This window comes from Mytilus galloprovincialis, chromosome 2 (genome assembly GCF_965363235.1).
Source record: "Mytilus galloprovincialis chromosome 2, xbMytGall1.hap1.1, whole genome shotgun sequence".
In the NCBI taxonomy this organism is placed as follows: Eukaryota; Metazoa; Mollusca; class Bivalvia; order Mytilida; family Mytilidae; genus Mytilus; species Mytilus galloprovincialis.
This window is the reverse complement of record NC_134839.1, coordinates 70620865-70640168: the sequence shown is the minus strand read 5'-3', so window position 1 is coordinate 70640168 and position 19304 is coordinate 70620865. Positions and strand designations below refer to the sequence as shown.

The following is a 19304-nucleotide window of genomic DNA, read 5'->3' as shown; positions in this document are numbered from 1 at the left end:
GATTTGTGGGTAATTAAATCGATGTCACTTCAGATTTCTTAAATCAAGGTTCAAACAGACAAATATTGAAGGAAAATATAATTGCAAAGACACTGATAAAATTGGTGACTCGACATTTTAAAGTGCTCCTAGAAGTGACCATGTGGGTCTGAAGAAGTGAGGAATCCATATGACAACTTTAAATCTAAGCAAGAAAGTGAAGAAATGAAAAGACGACTAAATATTTGATCAACAGTAGTGCAAGAAAATTGGTACCGTTAATTTTATTAAACGTATTTCCCAATTGTTCAGTGGACATGTACTCAAAGAATAAAAAAGCTAGTTGATTTTTTTAAGATAGCTGGATCATTCATATTCTGATATATTTTCCTTGAATACTATCAACAAAAAAAGAAACGTAAAAGAACAAAGACTGTCTATAGTATTAATCTTCATATAATGACAAGAAGGACAAATTTTCAAACACTTTTTAATCGGAATATATATGGAAGGTTAAGTTGTCGACATTATATATCAACAAGTCTTAATTGTTGAAACCTATGATTGCGTTGGATAAAAATCGCAATTTTTATATGTTCATGCAAAACAAATTTCTTGATGGAGAAAAGACCAAAAATTTCAAAAGTATATTTTAACAAATCTCATTTGACTAGCAGGTCAAACAACGGATGTCCTTAAACCCGGCTGAATACCATGGCTATGGACAAATAAACGGATGATCAGATGTAACAAAATGGATCATAATTATTGATGTAATTCCAAGCAGAAAACAATAAACTTTGGGAAAAGATATTATACCGCAAACATAGGTGCAAAATTGGTACACCAATCAATGTTTCTTAAGTGTTGTTAGGAATCGAAATGGTATTTGGAAGGCCTTATAATTTACCTCAATTTATAAGGCCTTCCAAATACCGAAGAGGGGTCTAATACAGCACAAACAACATTTTCCAAAATACTAAAAGTGAAAAAGTATATTTTTACAAAACGATTTGACAAGCAGGTCGGACATCGGATGTTCTTAAACCCTGCTGACCTGCTGCTTCTGTTTGGTATTTATTTAATAATAAAGATCCATCTTGGAACATCTGTATTCGTTTGTTTTGCAATCACGATGGCAGTCAGCAGGTTTAAGAACATCTGTTAAAAAACCGGTGTGCAAGTCTTATTGGAGGAAAAGAGACGGGGGGAAATAGCCTGTGTCGCCTGTGATACACATATTCCACAAAAGCAAACCGTAAAGTTAAATGATAATTCGAAGTGCTTATTTATTCTTCGCGAGAAACTTCTTTTTGAAGTATGCCTCGTATAAATCAAGAGACAAGTCGGGAGAAGAGGAACAAGGTTTGTTTTCATTGAAATACTAATTGTCAGTCAAAAGAAATACACGTCCACCAAACATAACAAATATAAAGTAAGCAAGAAAATTTTACTTCATTATAGCGACATGTGTAATGAAAATTCATGATGGTTTTCCGTAATTTTTTTAATTGGGATGACTTCAAAGGAGTTGAATAATCGTTGGTCCAATAGCAAACCTCTATCAAGGAAATAGTGTTTGGAAACTTTAGCTCTGGAATATCGTATCAATTGACAGATGTTTACTGTATATGCAGGTACTGCTGGAATGTTTCTACATAGAAAAGGACAGTTCACAATTGAGAAGCTGAAATCAATTCTTTTTCCGTAAAGTTGCGTTCTCAACCGACCCTCATTGTCAATTTTATGAAAGTCAAGATATGAGGCAGATTTAATTTTATCTGTGGTATCCTTTCATTATATCAAGTTCAATGAGATGGATTAGATCAACATAGTCACCAAGATTAGAATTTTTGTTGAGAGGACATGATCGATCTATGTAGCGGAATGTGAAGATAAATGATAATTCGAGCTTCTTTTTTAATTCTTTACGAGAAACTTCTTTATGAAGTATAATACCTCGTATAAATCAAGGGATAAGTCGGGAGGAGGGGAACAAGGTTAGTTCTCATAGAAATCATGATTGGCTGTCAAAGGAAATACACGTCCACCAAACATAACAAATATATAAGCAATATGTAAGCAAGAAAGTTTTATTTTATTATAGCGACATGCGTAACGACAGTTTAACAAAATACAAATATGCTACAAAAACAATAATGTACACCGACAAGTCACTTTTGATATATGATGTGAATGCAATAATGTTATTTTCGTGTTTTTATGATACCCTGTGCAAACAGGCAGACAAGCTCATTCCAAATGTAATTATTTAGTTGCCTCTTTTGTATGTCCATGGGTAATGCATTCGTCCCAGTCAGGCCAGAATGTCTGTTTCATTCTTTCACAATAATCACATAAGTTCCTATATTCTAAAAATAAAATTTAGATTTCTTTAAACAAATATGTCCAATAATTGTAACTGTAGTTATGTGTATCAAATCCTTCAAGTTGTGGTAATGTTTGTGTATTTTTGTTCTCTAAATGCATGTTTTCATCATGAAATTGTAACCAATTAACATTGTTTTCAAATTTTTTATCTCCTCCATTTATATCTTTTACTAAATTGCAAAAAATACTTAATATACTAAACACTGCTTTTGCCTTAAATAGTTCATCTGATTTTCTCATATCAAAAACTTATATTTTCGAATGTTCGATCTGATTAAAAGGTGTAATGAAAGAAAATGTTGCACCTACAATCACTATAAATAGTAAGCGTATTGTGTAAACGCCTTGATTTTTTTTTTGTGTACTAAAACTATTTCCTTTTCTCTGTTCCTTATTTTCATTTTCCGGTACTTTGCTTATTCCGCTGCTGGCGAACTGATAATGAAGCGGCTCCTTTAGGAAAGGTTGACACTATGGTAATTTGTCTTATTTTTAATACTATGTATTTCCTTATTGGGCATATACCTTCTCTAGTATTGAAGTAATATACATCATAAGCTTTTGGGGTTTGAGTTTCCTTGTGAAAGCAAATAAAAACTAGAGGCTCTCAAGAGCCTGTGTAGCCTGTGTAGCTCACATGTATATCTCACCTGTGTAGCTCACCTGTATCTACTGTGGCTTTTGGAAATCATATATATAATAAGGTTTAACTGTTAAAATCATAAATAGTATTAAATACCCAAATAATGATTGAGACCAAGTTTAATTTGGCCGGGTAAGTTAAATTAAAAGCAGGTTATCCCAGTGTAGTCTTACAATACTTACTGAAACCCCTTGTCATTTTTTTTTAAATTACTGTATAAGTTGTGACCATTTGAAATTGTTTTATAACAATTTTCCCACAGACTTCTATGATCTATTTTAAGCCATGGCGTCCATGTTGGTTTGATGACAGGGTCACCGGATACATATTTCAATCAAGATACCCCACTGAAATTTGTGGCTAAGTTTAATTCTATTCGGTCCAGTGGATAAAATGGAGAAGATTTTTGTAAAAGATTACAAAATTATACAAAAAAATAGTCTGTGATTTGGTTAATATTGTACTTTTTGAACTCATCGTACTTAAAATACATTAACACGTATGATCTTTAAATTATATAAATAGATGTTTGCATTAAATAATGATAATATCAATCACCTTATAAATTTCAACTTTTCTAGGTATTATTTAATTATTGTTCAATAAAATTCGCATTCGGAAGCATCGCATTCGAGGTTAAGCAAGACGTTTGAATATTTGACATATTTAATACTTGCTTTTGACTGCTGATTCTACTGGACTTCCGAAAGATTGCCAGTAAGCATTACCAATAATGCCAAATACACTACAGTCTGCCTGGCATGGTTTGTCTCCGAGCAGGAACTTTTTATTACCTACAACAGATGATAAAGTTACGAAAATGAGGTTATGAGCTCCGTTTTATTTTTTGTCAAAACTTTACAATGTAATTTCATGTGACTTTTATACAGTTAACTAATACCAAAACATTGTTCCATTTTTAACCAGTTTGTAAAAATTTCTACAGAACGTGTGAAACTTATACGAGCCCTTAATGTGTTCCTTTGAGCATACTTGATAGCATTGAATAGTGCAATAAACAGAAGACAATATTGAAAATGTATCCATGGACTAATTTCTTTTAGTAACTTTCAAAAATGCTGTTGATGAAAAAAAAAATTTTTTTTTTGGAACAATTCAGAAATAATAAAGGATTTGGTAAGATTTCAGGACATTTTGTTTTTTTCACTTTTACAATAATCTGTGGACATATCATGTATGACTGGTGGAATATAATGCATATCAGGTGAACAATTATGTTTCCAAAGAGACTCACGCTTTACCTAGGAAATCTGATAGGGCCTTTAAATCAAGCTCCATAATATGATACACCTCATCTGAACTATGTCGTCCAATACCATGGGCATACGTATTATTCCTCACTTGACGTCTAACATAATAACCAGCTAATGATGGAACTTTCATGGCTTTACAAGCTGCCCAAACATTATATACCCATCTATCAAGTGCAAATGCCCTGTTATGGAAAAAGAAATATATTCTAAAGCCGGATTACCACGTCTGTCAATCAATGTGCATTGAATATGAAATCATTGCGAATGAAAAAAAGTCCAAAGGCTATTGTCATCATTTAGGCTAAACTATAGTTAACAGAATCCTTTATAACTTGAAACAAGATATTTTATATTGTGTCGTTTTATGTTGTCATGTTAAACTACTGTCTCGGGTCAGGGTGAAGTTTGGCGTCTGTTAAAACCCGTTGCATTATATGCACCTGTAAAAAGTCAGTAGCAGCCAAATACGACATATCATTGACAACCAGGAAGTTGGTGTCTGTCAGATACGACTTATCATTGACAAAGAAAAAGTTGGTATCTGCCAGATACGAATTATCATTGACAAACAGGAAGTTGGTGTCTGTCAGATACGACTTATCATTGACAAACAGGAAGTTGGTGTCTGTCAGATACGACTTATCATTGACAAAGAAAAAGTTGGTGTCTGCCAGATACAACTTCTTATTGACAAATAAAAAGTTGGTATCTGCCAGATCCGAATTATTATTGAAAACCTGCTAATAAAATATTTAGTAACACTGTTTAGTCCTACCTATGGACATTGTTGCGACTAATTGACAAACGAATAAACGATTCGATGGACCAGGTGATTGCAATGTGACACACAGTCATAGGAATGGGGTATTATAAATAATGTATATATTTATAAGGACTTAGAATAGGGAAATTTGTTAGTGGGGAAATTGTCGTATTTAGAGTTTACAGATATGTAACTGTAGCTTCATTGTAAAATATGAAAGCCAACGCAAACGGGAGCCGACTCTTGCAAAAGCTCTTAATATGATGTTTTTTAAACCTTAATAATCTAAGACTTTTAAATATATTAGTACTGAGCATTGCTTGTTAATACATGCTATTGTATTCTGAAATTAATGTCACAGAACGTGAATATTTAAAAAAAAAATTGATATACCAATAAGTGTTTTCTTCTAACATTTTCTGGAAAGCTCTTGCTGTTCCTCTTTCCATTACTGTAAAGTCTCTGTCTAGATCGATTCCTCGTTTATCATTTAAAAATTCTATACAAAATTCAGTATCTGATAAACACTCTCCATTGTATTCAATCCACGGGTATTTTCCTTTTTTGCTAGAAGCGGATCCGTGCTCATTCTAAAAATCAACATACGTTGTGAACTATAAAGTAAAGCTTTAGTGTAGGGTGATGGATTATTTGTTATTAATTTTATATGCATCTCAAGTAAAGAATCTCTAAATGACCATGACAATATTTCATACAAATTAAAATTATAAATAAAATGAGTCAAAAAAGAAAAATCTAATGATCTGGATTGGTTTTTTTTTTTTTGGTTTTTTTTTTTGTTAATCTTTTAATTATTTCTGAAATAAGCAAAAAAAAAATAACGATGTTTGTTCGAAAATTTGAAAAAAAAATAAAAAATATCTGATTTCAATGCACGAAAGATAGATATCAAGAACTAAATAAAGGAAATTACGGATGCGGGGCCAAAAAAAGATTTCTTCTGGAGATCAAATATAAATGTAGTTAAAAACAACGTGCATTTTCTTTTTATTTCAAAAATGACAGTAAACGACAAATGATATTGAAAGAGTCCTTATTAGTTTAAAGAATGATCTTCAAACTTTTATTCTCTAACTTATTTCAGAATGTTAGTAATTGGATTAATACCTACTTTATATGGAATTTTTGCCATTCGCAGGTACGTTTCTAATTTAATACCATATGGTGTCAAACTGGGTGCATATGGTCCTCGTCCTAGATGATGAACTATTACTGTATCTGGTGGATGCTCCTTACTAGAATTGAGAGAAAAAAACATAGAATGTAACAGGATAGTTTTTTCTTTTGTTGTTTTTTTTTTTTTGGGGGGGGGGGGGGGTTCTCGTTTCTGATGGTGTTGTATGACAATCATTTACTTTGAGTTGACACGAATGTAGACTTTCAAAATAAGGAGATATGGTTTTCACAAATAGTTTGGTACAACAAATGGCCTTGGTTAGACTGGTAAGTGACAATCTTTATAAAATAAAATAATGAAATAAAGGTTTTTCGAGTGTGCTCTTTTGTGCATACACGTACCAAGTATATACCGTATTGAATTCAGAAAAACATACTAAGTTGATACCGGAGTTCCAACTGTGAAAAAGTTGAGCAAGTGATTTGTACAGAATAAACCCCCTGTATGGTGATAATACCTGTAAAGAGTGATTACCCTTCTATAGAGGAATAAAGTTACTACTTTATTGTTTAGACTGGACGTAAAGCAGAGCATGGTAAATGCGCATTCTCTGCTTATCATGGAAGTAAACTGCACTAGTTGATGTACTTTATCTATTATGCCGCGAGACATGTCTAGTTTACTGTTAAACTGACTGAATATACAATCTTTTGTTCATCATAATTCAATAAAGTATTGTTAGATTTAACATAAAATTTAAAGGTCAACTGTTCTTAATGTTGTTAACCAGGTGTTCAAATAGGTACACCTAAATTGCAAATGTGTCACTTTAGCAGAAAACTGAGCTTCTCAATTTTTAGTTGAGTGCAATAAGTGATACCTATAATGCTACAGATTATCCTAATGTCACACGTAACTAGCCGTTTGCCATCTTTTCGCATTGAATTAAGTCTAAACAAATATATCCCTCTAAAAAGTGACAATTTCATCCATCTATAGACGGTAATCACTCTATGCAGGTAGTATCACCATACAGTCCATGATTTGGTCCAAGCCTGTTCTAGAAATCGTAGAAGGATGTTCTGTTGATGCCATCAACTAATAAAGGATATGTACGTTCTATCATTGTTATTAATAACTATTATAATTATATATTTTGATATTCTACTATGCGACCAAAAACTTATGTGCAAACATGAATTGAACTTACTTATGAGCTTTGCAGCAACAAAACATCCTGTTTTAATAAGTGGTTTCACGATACGTGCAGTCCTACTATACGTGCATGCGCACTCACGCTTCCGAATTGCAACAATTCTAAACTGCAGAGTACGTCGAATAAAGACTCTGTCACCATTGAAAAAGGTTATTTAACTGCACAGTACAATGGAAACAAATGTATAAAGAAGCTTTAAACCATATTTATCTTGATAAATTTAAAATGTTATAATGATATAGCTTCAATCAATCAATTTAATTGAAAATGAAGACTCAGTAACAAGTATACATTAGGTTTATGAGATCTACCAAAAATGAACAAGATTTTATATATACACTACACAAACATATGACTGTCAAGTCAATATATCGAGGGAAATCCTCCTTCCGTGTATAAATGGAACGTTATTACACTTCCAGATTTGGATTTGCTAAACCGAGGGAGATAATTTACTCTATCCAATGGCTCAGCGGGAGATATTTATTTTAATGTCACCCTCTTGTACAGACCAATCATAAATCGATAATCAAAAAGACAATGAATTAAATATAATGCATAGAATAAATGCCATGCATGAAGCAATCGCTGGAAAATGTATACAAAATATGAAATCCAAAAGATGACACTAAAACGTGTAAAATATAATGAACGAGCAACATGACCAGATGGTATACAGGCAAAATTTGCAAAAGTGTACATGCTGAAATGCCTCGCCTGCTAAACGTACCATAGATTTTAGGTTGACAGTCCTAAATATAAAATTTTACTACAAGTATCACATTAAATAACATAAACATGACCCAAGAAAATGAGGTCAAGGTCAGATAAACTAAGTCAGACATACGTCTACTTCTTACAATCAATCAATACAACGAATATGGTTGACATATTGCTTAAAGTATACGAGAGATAGAACTAGATAACCAAGCCAAATTTATGTTTACCAATTTACCATGAAAACGAGGTCAAGGTCAGACGATACCTTACAAACAGACATAACCCATTACAACCATTGTATACACTAAATATAGCTGACGTATTGCTTAAAATATAAGAAAATCAGAATTTTACTTACTTCATTCAAATTTTACCTCAAAATAATTGGTAAAGAGATGTATGACTTTTCTTTATTCAACTTGTTAAATTTTTAAGCCTACCTTATGTGATATTCGTAGAGAGCATGGATTTCAGACTACACTGTTTAGTAACAAGAAGAGTGAAATTCTTCAAAAAAAAGCTTCATACAACTGCAGTTATCACGGATTATATATGTACTGGTAGCTTGGGAGTTTTATATTTAAATTGATTTCAATAACTCGAATAATTCTGCGCACTCTTTGCAGTCAGTGTCCAGTGGCGGATCCAGAAATTTTAATAAGTGGGGGCCTACTGACTGCCTAAGAGGGGGCCGCTCCGGTCATGCTTCAGTGATTTCCTATGTAATCAACCAAATTTCCCCATGAAACTTTAAAGGGGGTCCCAGGCCCCCTGCCCCCACTAAATCCGCCTCCGGTGTCCTGCAGAGGTGTGTAGATCACTACTAGTACACACCTCTGTAGGACACTGATCGGAATAGAACGACCACACCAATACATCATCGCTCTCCATGATTGTGTCTAACACTATTGATAATCAATGTATGTACACAATTTTGCACTCAGTAGAGTGTGTGTTTAAATGTTTGGTTAGCCTAGTTATATACAGGTACAAATCATGAATAGTTCAAAACTTCAGATGTATTTTCGATAAAATTATAAAAGCTCAAGCATAACATAAGCATGGGTCCGGGTCACTGTTAAGTTTTTGTAAACACTTTGCAGCCTTTTTAAATCTATTAAAACAGATAATTCGCACGTACTATATCATGTATAATCAATACAGGATAAAAACTGTAACGTTTATGCTTGTGTAAATCCCCTGTTTCTAATTTTAGATATAATATATATATATAACTAAGTTTTATCAAGGATTTCATTTTGTATAGTAACTATATTACTATACAAATCCTTGGTTTTAGCTAGTATCGCTTTTCTCGTGCTTGATTCAAATACTCAATGTCTAGATTTGGGAAGTTTAACTCTAATTTCATTTTATCGTAGTGTTTGACTTAAATATTTTTTTCAGATAGCTTGATATATATGTTTCGGTTTTAGAGTCAAATACTTCTAAAATCGTAATTTACTTTACCAGGTTCCAAAAAAATGGAAGGAATTGTTCACTAACTAGATATTTTATGATTTCGGGTTTATAAAAAGTGGGGTACATTTTGGTAGCAATATTGAAGATTAAGATGGTTAATGTGAGAGGGATATTTTAGTAAAGGGTTTTATACAGGATTTAATTTTGTAATATCGCATTATTTTTTAGGTCTTTAACTAGTCAATGCTAGAAAAATGTGTATTAGACATTGCTCTGGCTCTGGCTGGACCGGCAATTAAACGGAAATTTCCTGAATGCGAGGTTCATGTTCTAGGCGAGTATACATTAGGTTTATGAGATCTACCAAAAATGAACAAGATTTTATATATACACTACACAAACATATGACTGTCAAGTCAATATATCGAGGGAAATCCTCCTTCCGTGTATAAATGGAACGTTATTACACTTCCAGATTTGGATTTGCTAAACCGAGGGAGATAATTTACTCTATCCAATGGCTCAGCGGGAGATATTTATTTTAATGTCACCCTCTTGTACAGACCAATCATAAATCGATAATCAAAAAGACAATGAATTAAATATAATGCATAGAATAAATGCCATGCATGAAGCAATCGCTGGAAAATGTATACAAAATATGAAATCCAAAAGATGACACTAAAACGTGTAAAATATAATGAACGAGCAACATGACCAGATGGTATACAGGCAAAATTTGCAAAAGTGTACATGCTGAAATGCCTCGCCTGCTAAACGTACCATAGATTTTAGGTTGACAGTCCTAAATATAAAATTTTACTACAAGTATCACATTAAATAACATAAACATGACCCAAGAAAATGAGGTCAAGGTCAGATAAACTAAGTCAGACATACGTCTACTTCTTACAATCAATCAATACAACGAATATGGTTGACATATTGCTTAAAGTATACGAGAGATAGAACTAGATAACCAAGCCAAATTTATGTTTACCAATTTACCATGAAAACGAGGTCAAGGTCAGACGATACCTTACAAACAGACATAACCCATTACAACCATTGTATACACTAAATATAGCTGACGTATTGCTTAAAATATAAGAAAATCAGAATTTTACTTACTTCATTCAAATTTTACCTCAAAATAATTGGTAAAGAGATGTATGACTTTTCTTTATTCAACTTGTTAAATTTTTAAGCCTACCTTATGTGATATTCGTAGAGAGAATGGATTTCAGACTACACTGTTTAGTAACAAGAAGAGTGAAATTCTTCAAAAAAAAGCTTCATACAACTGCAGTTATCACGGATTATATATGTACTGGTAGCTTGGGAGTTTTATATTTAAATTGATTTCAATAACTCGAATAATTCTGCGCACTCTTTGCAGTCAGTGTCCAGTGGCGGATCCAGAAATTTTAATAAGTGGGGGCCTACTGACTGCCTAAGAGGGGGCCGCTCCGGTCATGCTTCAGTGATTTCCTATGTAATCAACCAAATTTCCCGATGAAACTTTAAAGGGGGTCCCAGGCCCCCTGCCCCCACTAAATCCGCCTCCGGTGTCCTTCAGAGGTGTGTAGATCACTACTAGTACACACCTCTGTAGGACACTGATCGGAATAGAACGACTGGATTATTCAGGTTAAAATTTCCAGTCAATATGTTATAGAAATCTGTTCATAAAGAATATGCACACTTATCATTATTATAAATAACTATTACTTATATATATCTTGATATTCTGAAAAAGCGACGAAGAACATATAATATGTAAACATGATGTTAACTTACTTAGGCGCTTTGCTTTTCATTTTTTTCCATGCGATGTAAAGCAAGGCTGATGAAACCAGGAATGTTCCCGTTGCTTTTGACCACACCAATACATCATCGCTCTCCATGATTGTGTCTAACACTATTGATAATCAATGTATGTACACAATTTTGCACTCAGTAGAGTGTGTGTTTAAATGTTTGGTTAGCCTAGTTATATACAGGTACAAATCATGAATAGTTCAAAACTTCAGATGTATTTTCGATAAAATTATAAAAGCTCAAGCATAACATAAGCATGGGTCCGGGTCACTGTTAAGTTTTTGTAAACACTTTGCAGCCTTTTTAAATCTATTAAAACAGATAATTCGCACGTACTATATCATGTATAATCAATACAGGATAAAAACTGTAACGTTTATGCTTGTGTAAATCCCCTGTTTCTAATTTTAGATATAATATATATATATAACTAAGTTTTATCAAGGATTTCATTTTGTATAGTAACTATATTACTATACAAATCCTTGGTTTTAGCTAGTATCGCTTTTCTCGTGCTTGATTCAAATACTCAATGTCTAGATTTGGGAAGTTTAACTCTAATTTCATTTTATCGTAGTGTTTGACTTAAATATTTTTTTCAGATAGCTTGATATATATGTTTCGGTTTTAGAGTCAAATACTTCTAAAATCGTAATTTACTTTACCAGGTTCCAAAAAAATGGAAGGAATTGTTCACTAACTAGATATTTTATGATTTCGGGTTTATAAAAAGTGGGGTACATTTTGGTAGCAATATTGAAGATTAAGATGGTTAATGTGAGAGGGATATTTTAGTAAAGGGTTTTATACAGGATTTAATTTTGTAATATCGCATTATTTTTTAGGTCTTTAACTAGTCAATGCTAGAAAAATGTGTATTAGACATTGCTCTGGCTCTGGCTGGACCGGCAATTAAACGGAAATTTCCTGAATGCGAGGTTCATGTTCTAGGCGAGTCTAACTAGTAGATGAGACCTCTTCTTATTTTCATATGAATCGGAGTTCCTTCTGACACTTGTCAAAAACTAGAGGATCAAAGAAGCTCTGACACTTGTCAAAAACCAGAGGATCAAAGAAGCCAGATTATTTAATTTCACTTTCAGATATATTGATGATCGATGTTCTTTCCATAAACAATTCGAACTTTTCTGATTGGGTTCCATTAAAAGAGGGACGAAAGATACCAAAGGGACAGTCAAACTCATAAATCTAAAATAAACTGACAACGCCATGGCTAAAAATGAAAAAGACAAACAGACAAACAATAGTACACATGACACAACATAGAAAACTAAAAAATAAACAACACAAATCCCACCAAAAACTAGGGGTGATCTCAGGTGCTCCGGAAGGGTAAGCAGATCCTGCACCACATATGGCACCCGTCGTGTTGCTTATGTGATAACAAATCCGGTAAATAGTCTAATTCGGTAGGTCACATTCATGAAAGGGAAGGGGATTGCAGTTACGACGTAAGGAACATATCCGATATCATTTGTGAAACGGTTATTCCATAACGGTTAACCAACTCGTGATGGCGTCCGTAAAATTTACGAATGGATGATTTCAACTTCACCATTTGGAACTCTTGGTTTAATAGCATCCTTGTGAGCAGCAACCCTCTATCAAGAAAGTCATGATAGGAAATGCAAGCACGGGAATATCGTATCAATTGGGAGATTTATACCCCGTATGCAGGTGCTGCTGGAATGTTGCTACTTAGAAATGGAAAGTTCACAATGGAAAAGCTGAAATCATCTCTTTTGTCGTAAAGTTTTGTTTTCAACCAACCCTCATTGTCAATTTCTAGATGTAAGTCAAGATATGAGGCCGACTTAACTGTATCTGTAGTATCCTTTATCTCTTAGACTAGTTCGATGGGATAGATGCGTTCCACATAGTCACCAAATTTTGAATTATTTAGTGAAAGAACATCATCTATATAGCGGAAAGTAGAGTTAAAGGATATTGCTAACTTCTTATCTTTCTTCCTAAGAAGTTCCTGCATGAAGTCAGCCTCATAATAATAAAGAAACAAGTCGGCAAGTAGAGGGGCACAGTTTGTTCCCATTGGAATGCCGACAGTCTGTTGAAAAACACGTCCTCCGAACGTAACAAATATGTTGTCAATCAAGTCAAGCATCTTGATAATATCAGTTTCAGAGAATTTTTTGTTTGAACCAGAGTGATCCTTTACAAAGTAGGATTTATCCCTTACTAAGACAAGATACTTGTATCTACGTTGGCCATTCTTTTTAATGAAGCAAAGCAATACCAAGTCTTTCAATTTGTCTTTTAGTTTGGAATGTGGAATACTTGTGTAAAGAGTAGAAAAGTCAAATGTTTTAATACTGTTACAAGATGAAAGAGAGTTAGATTGTATGTACTCTAAAAGATCTTTGGAATTTTTAAGTATCCACATCTGATCCACGCCACCTCTAGAATAGGCAGTTTCACAATAACTTTGAAGCCCGTCTTTGATTGCTGATAAAATAGATGTTAATAATTTAGAAGGAGGTTTCGTGGAGCACTTGGAAGACCAAGCAATATACCGTTGTTTGTAAGGACACTTATGTAATTTAGGTATCCAATACAGTGATGGAAGATCCAGTTCTTCAACTTTGGTTGAAATTCCAAAGAAACATAGAACAGACCCATGATTATCCAGGATTTCCTCTTTGGTAAGTGTCGTGAGAGTATATGTTGAGTTTCCAAGTGAATTGTCAATACCTAATTCGTTTATCAAGCAGTTGATGTAATGAGTTTTACACACAAAAACGATGTTGTTTGGGGCTTTATCTGCGGGGACAACAACATATTTGTCATGGAGGTAGGATAGGTGTTTTGCAACATTTGGGTCTTGAAAGATTGACGTAGCATGAGCATTGATAGACCAATTATGTTTCTTAATTCTGATTTGTATCAACGACCTCGCTGCCTTAATCCATTCGGAAAGAGTGTCTACGTCTTCCTTCTCGCTCTTAGCCCATTGCCTGGCATAGTCCTTGACTGAATCCATCAAAATTTTAAAGTTGTATTTCCAATTGATGGATTTAGGCTCACGATATTTCGATAACACATTTCGTAGAGAAGTGTTATTAACAATGTTGAGGTCACCGGTAATAACGTGGCCAGTAGGATTATATGTGAATTGGGAACTAGCACAAGTGCAATCAGGAGGTTTAGACTTGAAGTCGTCAATATCGAGATCCTGCAAAACGTGTTTGTAATTGAAAATTTTAGTTGCAATAGGTTTGGTATAGGTATAAGAAATGATTGGTACAGACTGGTCTTTGAAATAAGGAGGTATTTTCGATTGAACTTGTTTATGATGAAGGATATTGCCTAAGTTGACGCCATCGAGACCTTTGTTGGCAAAGGAAAGATTAAGGAAAGATCTTTTCTCTTTTTCATCTTTTCCAATGCGGACTGGCTTGAAAAGTCTGTGACTTGCAATAACCGAAATTATAGCTTCAAGTTTGTATTGGTTTGAATGAGGGTTTGTAACTGTGGATTCCAAACATAAATTGAACAGAGAATGAAGTTTTGAAAGGGGTAAGGAATAAAGTTTCGTGCGAATGTGATGAATACCTAACGGCTTTTGTATAATTAGCAGCAAGTCTTTAATAGAGTCATCATGCAGAGAAGGTGATGTATAATGAAGATGACCATGACTGCGTACGTCGAGGAGTCGAGTCTGATCTATGACCGCACATACGGTTGTTCAGCCTTCCTTTCGTTTCACCGACGTATACCAATCTGCAAAGGTTGCACTCTAATCCGTAGACGACATTTATCGATTTACAATTCAGATCACCGTAACTTCTGGTAAAATATGACTTCTTGATCAAATTGCTAGTGAATTCAGCATCTGTAAATGATATTGCACTTGTTTTACAGCCTTTGGTCTCACATTTCGAAATGCGACAGTGTTGTACTGTGTCATCAAAAAACAAAATCTCTTTAAGGAGAACTGAACATGGCTGTATATGTGTAATATTGCTATTGTCACTAGGACGATGATCTGAATGAGTCATGTAATGAGATATTTGTCATGTCTGGTGATGAGGGGACACCTGCCGTATCAATATATCCCCCAGAACTATAAATTAAAGAAAAAACAGACACGGCTTCTTCCGCCTCAATTTTAGACTTATATCTCGAATTTGACTTATATATACACAGTCATCTCAGTACCAGAATCTATGACAAACGAGACGATTTTAATTTTGAAATTATAAATTTCACCCATCTTAGTAGCATTATACCAACTCCACCTGCATATCAAATATACATTTCCCTACTTATTCGATATTCAAGAGCTTGCAGCTCCTACTCAGACTTTGTAAAACGTCATCAGTGTCTGAGCAGAAATTTGATAAACCAGGGGTATATCAAAGAACGTCTAGTCCTTTTTCTGAAAAAAAAGTTCATCGGAAGGTACCAAGGGGACGACCATTTGATATTCTGGGGGGCAGGAGGATTTTGAAAATAAATTAATCAGCCATGATAATCACAAAAATAAATGGTTTGTTCTGTGGTAGTGTGAAAATAAATTACCTCACTTACAATGTATTGAAAATAAATAACTCAGCAGGTCTTATTGAAAGTATTAGATGGCACCTGATTCTTTATCAATTCATCTTTTTTTCAAAAAAAAAATCGTGAAACACTTCCCAAATCTTTTAATAATAAAAGTATAAATATCATTTAAATATACCTGAATTGTCTGAAAATTGGCTTCATTTACAAAGATAAAACATTTGGTATGGAACGATCACCTTCAACTTTAGTATTTTTTATTCATCTTTTAGAGTTTTCGGTTATTGGCTATTGATAAAATTAGTTGTTTTGAGTTAAATAATAGGCTCACATTTTTTTCAGTTCAGTTTCATTATCTGTTTCAGTGTTTTGGTAAAAAAGTAAAATCACAAAAATACTGAACTCAAACTGAAATTCAAAACGGAAAGTCCCTAATCAAATGGCAAAATCAAATGGTAAAAACACATCAAACGAATGGATAACAACTGTTATATTCCATACTTGGTACAGGCATTTTCAAATGTAGAAAATGGTAGGTTGAACCTTGCATTCAACCTATGCCCACATTTTGAAAAGTATAAAATTGTATGACAAAATGTTGGCATAGGTTTAAATTTTTTTTTACAAAACATAAATTAATTAGGGGCTAATCAATCTACAACCAGTTTAAATCTAGCTTTAATGTATACTCAATATACAATTTCTTTTACAAGTACTATAGCTAGTGAAAATGTAAGTAAATGTGTGTGTTGAGGATCTCTATTTCATATAGGAATTAGTTTAAAATTAATATAAAAAATCAATGGGAAAAGAAAAGGATTTGATGATTTTTTTAAAGGAACAATCACCTAGTCATATTAAAAATTTAGCAGTGTCATTCTCATGAATAATATAAAAAATATATGATAAAAATATTAAATTTTATATAAAATAGGTTCCTTCAAATACAAGGAAATATATCACTATTGAAACTCGTGTATTTCATAAATACTGACTACTGACTTATGTAAAATATCTATTATAAATGTTCACTATTAATTCCTACACAAACAGAAAATAAGACAAATTTCACTAATATGGTTGTCTCAAAAGTTATAATATAAGCAGAGACATATAATACAATTGTAGTATATGTCTCTGGTATAAGGTATGATGATGCATCTGCCCAATCAACTGATGTCATGTTGTTATCCTTTAGTCTCTGGGGCAAGTTTCACAAAACTATCTCAGGAGTAAGAGATGTCTTAGGGTGGTTTGACGGTATATTTTAGTCCTTAGAGGGTTTCACAAAGTGGTCCTTAATATGGACATCTTTAAGTTGGTCACAAAATAAGGACTACACGAGAGGATTCTTATGATGGTCTTAGGATAGTCACAAAGGAGTAGGTTCAGTAAGACCCCTTTTTGGCCCCAAAATATAACAGTTTTACAAAATTGTGAAAATGTAATCTTTTAGCTATTTATTAATAAGAAGAATGCTTCTGCTACATATATATGGGCTGTTTTTGACAATACAATGCACATATATCGGGTACTAGCATTATTAACTCATGTTAAATTACTGAAATCTTCACAATTTTAGCATTTTAGTTAAATTTTAGACGGTTTCCGTCTGAAATGAAAGTGGCCGCATTCGTGTTCATTCATAATATTGATATGTAAGTTGTATTTGATGATAATATAATACATAATATATATAAATGTTGAGGATGAACACCTTTATTTTTGACAATTTCTGTGTAGCAACATCCCAGCGGCACCAGCATATGGAGTATATGTGTCTCAATTGATACATTACTCTTGAGCTAGCTCAAAGTACGTCGATTTTGTTGAACGAGGAATACTGCTTTCTCAAAAGTTGCTAAGACAAGGCTATGAATCAATCAAATTAAGGTCATCACTCAAGAAATTTTACGGTCGCCATCATGAGCTGATTGCCATTATGGCAAAAGTGTGTCAGAAATCATATCTGGTATTCTTCCTCAGTCATAATAACCTTCCATCATTACCGAACTGAACAAAGAAATAACACGACGGGTGCCGTATACGGTACAGGAAATGCTTACCCTTCCGGAGCACATGATTTCACTCCCGGTTTTAAGTGGAGTTCGTGTTGTTTCTGAATTATTATTTATAACTGTTGATGTAAATGTCCTTTGGTTTTGTGAGTCTGTGTTACTCCTTGATTTTGATTGTTATTGTCTTAAGTGTTTAATTTTTAAAAAATTAAGCTTATTTTTTTTATTTTTTTTATTGTTGATTTAATATTTAATTCAACAAAATTTTGCTAGTAACAAGGGTTCTATTTTACAATAATGTCATTTTGGATTTTTTTTATTATTCCATTTTTACTACAACACAATTTTGCAAATACTTTATTTTTGTTTCTGAATTTTAAAAGAGTAATATTTAATGCTTAAATAAACTGACTGAATTTCAGCTATTATTAATTAATAATTGTTATAACAACACCTCTTGTATTTTGTTTGTAGGCATAGGTTGAATATATTTTTATCAAATGTTGGCATAGGTTGAAGACACCTTTTATAGCGCTAAACCTCTCATTTGTATGCCAGTCGCATCAAATTCAATTATATTTACAACGATGTGTGAACAAAACAGACATTATGAATAAAAGATGAGATGTGTTATTTTCTTATAGGAACGAACTGTATGCTCCTCCTTGTCGACTTCTACTTATTTTTATATGGTTCGGAGTCTCTGAGGTACTTATCAAATACAAGAAGACCAAAGAAGCAAGATAATTTCATTTCACATTCAGATTTATTGGTTTTTTTCCAATAACAATTCAAACTTTTCTCATTGGATAATCATATCCTTCAGAGCTAGAAATTGTGAAAACAGCAGACAAGACTTCCTCCAACTCATTGTAGTTTTAGATGTATACCTCGATTTTGACATAAGCTGTCATCTTAGTACCAGAATTCATGACAAACGCGACGGATTTTATTATTTTAATTTTAAATTTTCCCCACGTTAGTGGCAATATACCAACTCATTGTAGTTTTAGATGTATACCTCGATTTTGACATAAGCTGTCATCTTAGTACCAGAATTCATGACAAACGCGACGGATTTTATTATTTTAATTTTAAATTTTCCCCACGTTAGTGGCAATATACCAATTTCACCTGCATATGGGACATACATTTACTATCTTATTCGGTATTCAAGAGCTTGCAGCTGCTATTTTGACTTTATAAAACGTTACCAGTGTCTGAGTAGACAGTTGATGGTCCAAGGTTATGTCAAAGAATGTCTCGTCTTTTCTCCCAAAAACTTCATCGGAAGATACCATGTCCTTTTTTTATAAATAGTCCATATCAACTTCTCAAATAATACATGATGGTCTTGCAATCAGTCGTTGTTTATAA

At 33.2% G+C, this 19304-nt stretch overlaps 1 protein-coding gene across 3 annotated transcripts; it reads right to left on the bottom strand.

The window, feature by feature from the left end:
• Nucleotides 1-2058: 2058 nt before the first annotated feature.
• On the bottom strand, nucleotides 2059-11631 carry LOC143064293 (failed axon connections homolog). 3 transcript variants are annotated; one of them, XM_076237030.1, is made up of 6 exons: nucleotides 11347-11631; nucleotides 6183-6306; nucleotides 5444-5640; nucleotides 4276-4469; nucleotides 3691-3807; nucleotides 2059-2351 (listed from the first exon to the last, which is right to left on the bottom strand). In XM_076237030.1, exons 1-6 carry the CDS (start codon nucleotides 11451-11453, stop codon nucleotides 2248-2250), a joined length of 843 nt encoding a protein of 280 aa, XP_076093145.1. In that variant the 5' UTR covers nucleotides 11454-11631; the 3' UTR covers nucleotides 2059-2247. The 3 variants fall into 3 exon arrangements, with proteins under 3 accessions (XP_076093145.1, XP_076093147.1, XP_076093146.1); XM_076237032.1 differs by having other exon boundaries at nucleotides 3687-3807; nucleotides 11347-11629; XM_076237031.1 differs by lacking the exon at nucleotides 11347-11631 and adding an exon at nucleotides 7399-7439.
• Between the last annotated feature and the right edge of the window lie 7673 nt (nucleotides 11632-19304).

Excerpts from the sequence above, each read along its gene's own strand:
- LOC143064293 (XM_076237030.1), bottom strand. The coding sequence starts at position 11,453 with ATGGAGAGCGATGATGTATTGGTGTGGTCAAAAGCAACGGGAACATTC. Across the intron at positions 6,307-11,346 it reads ATGAAAAGCAAAGCGCCTAA|TAAGGAGCATCCACCAGATA; the intron begins GTAAGTTAACAT and ends TCTCAATTCTAG. Across the intron at positions 2,352-3,690 it reads AGTAGAATCAGCAGTCAAAA|AATATAGGAACTTATGTGAT; the intron begins GCAAGTATTAAA and ends TTTTATTTTTAG.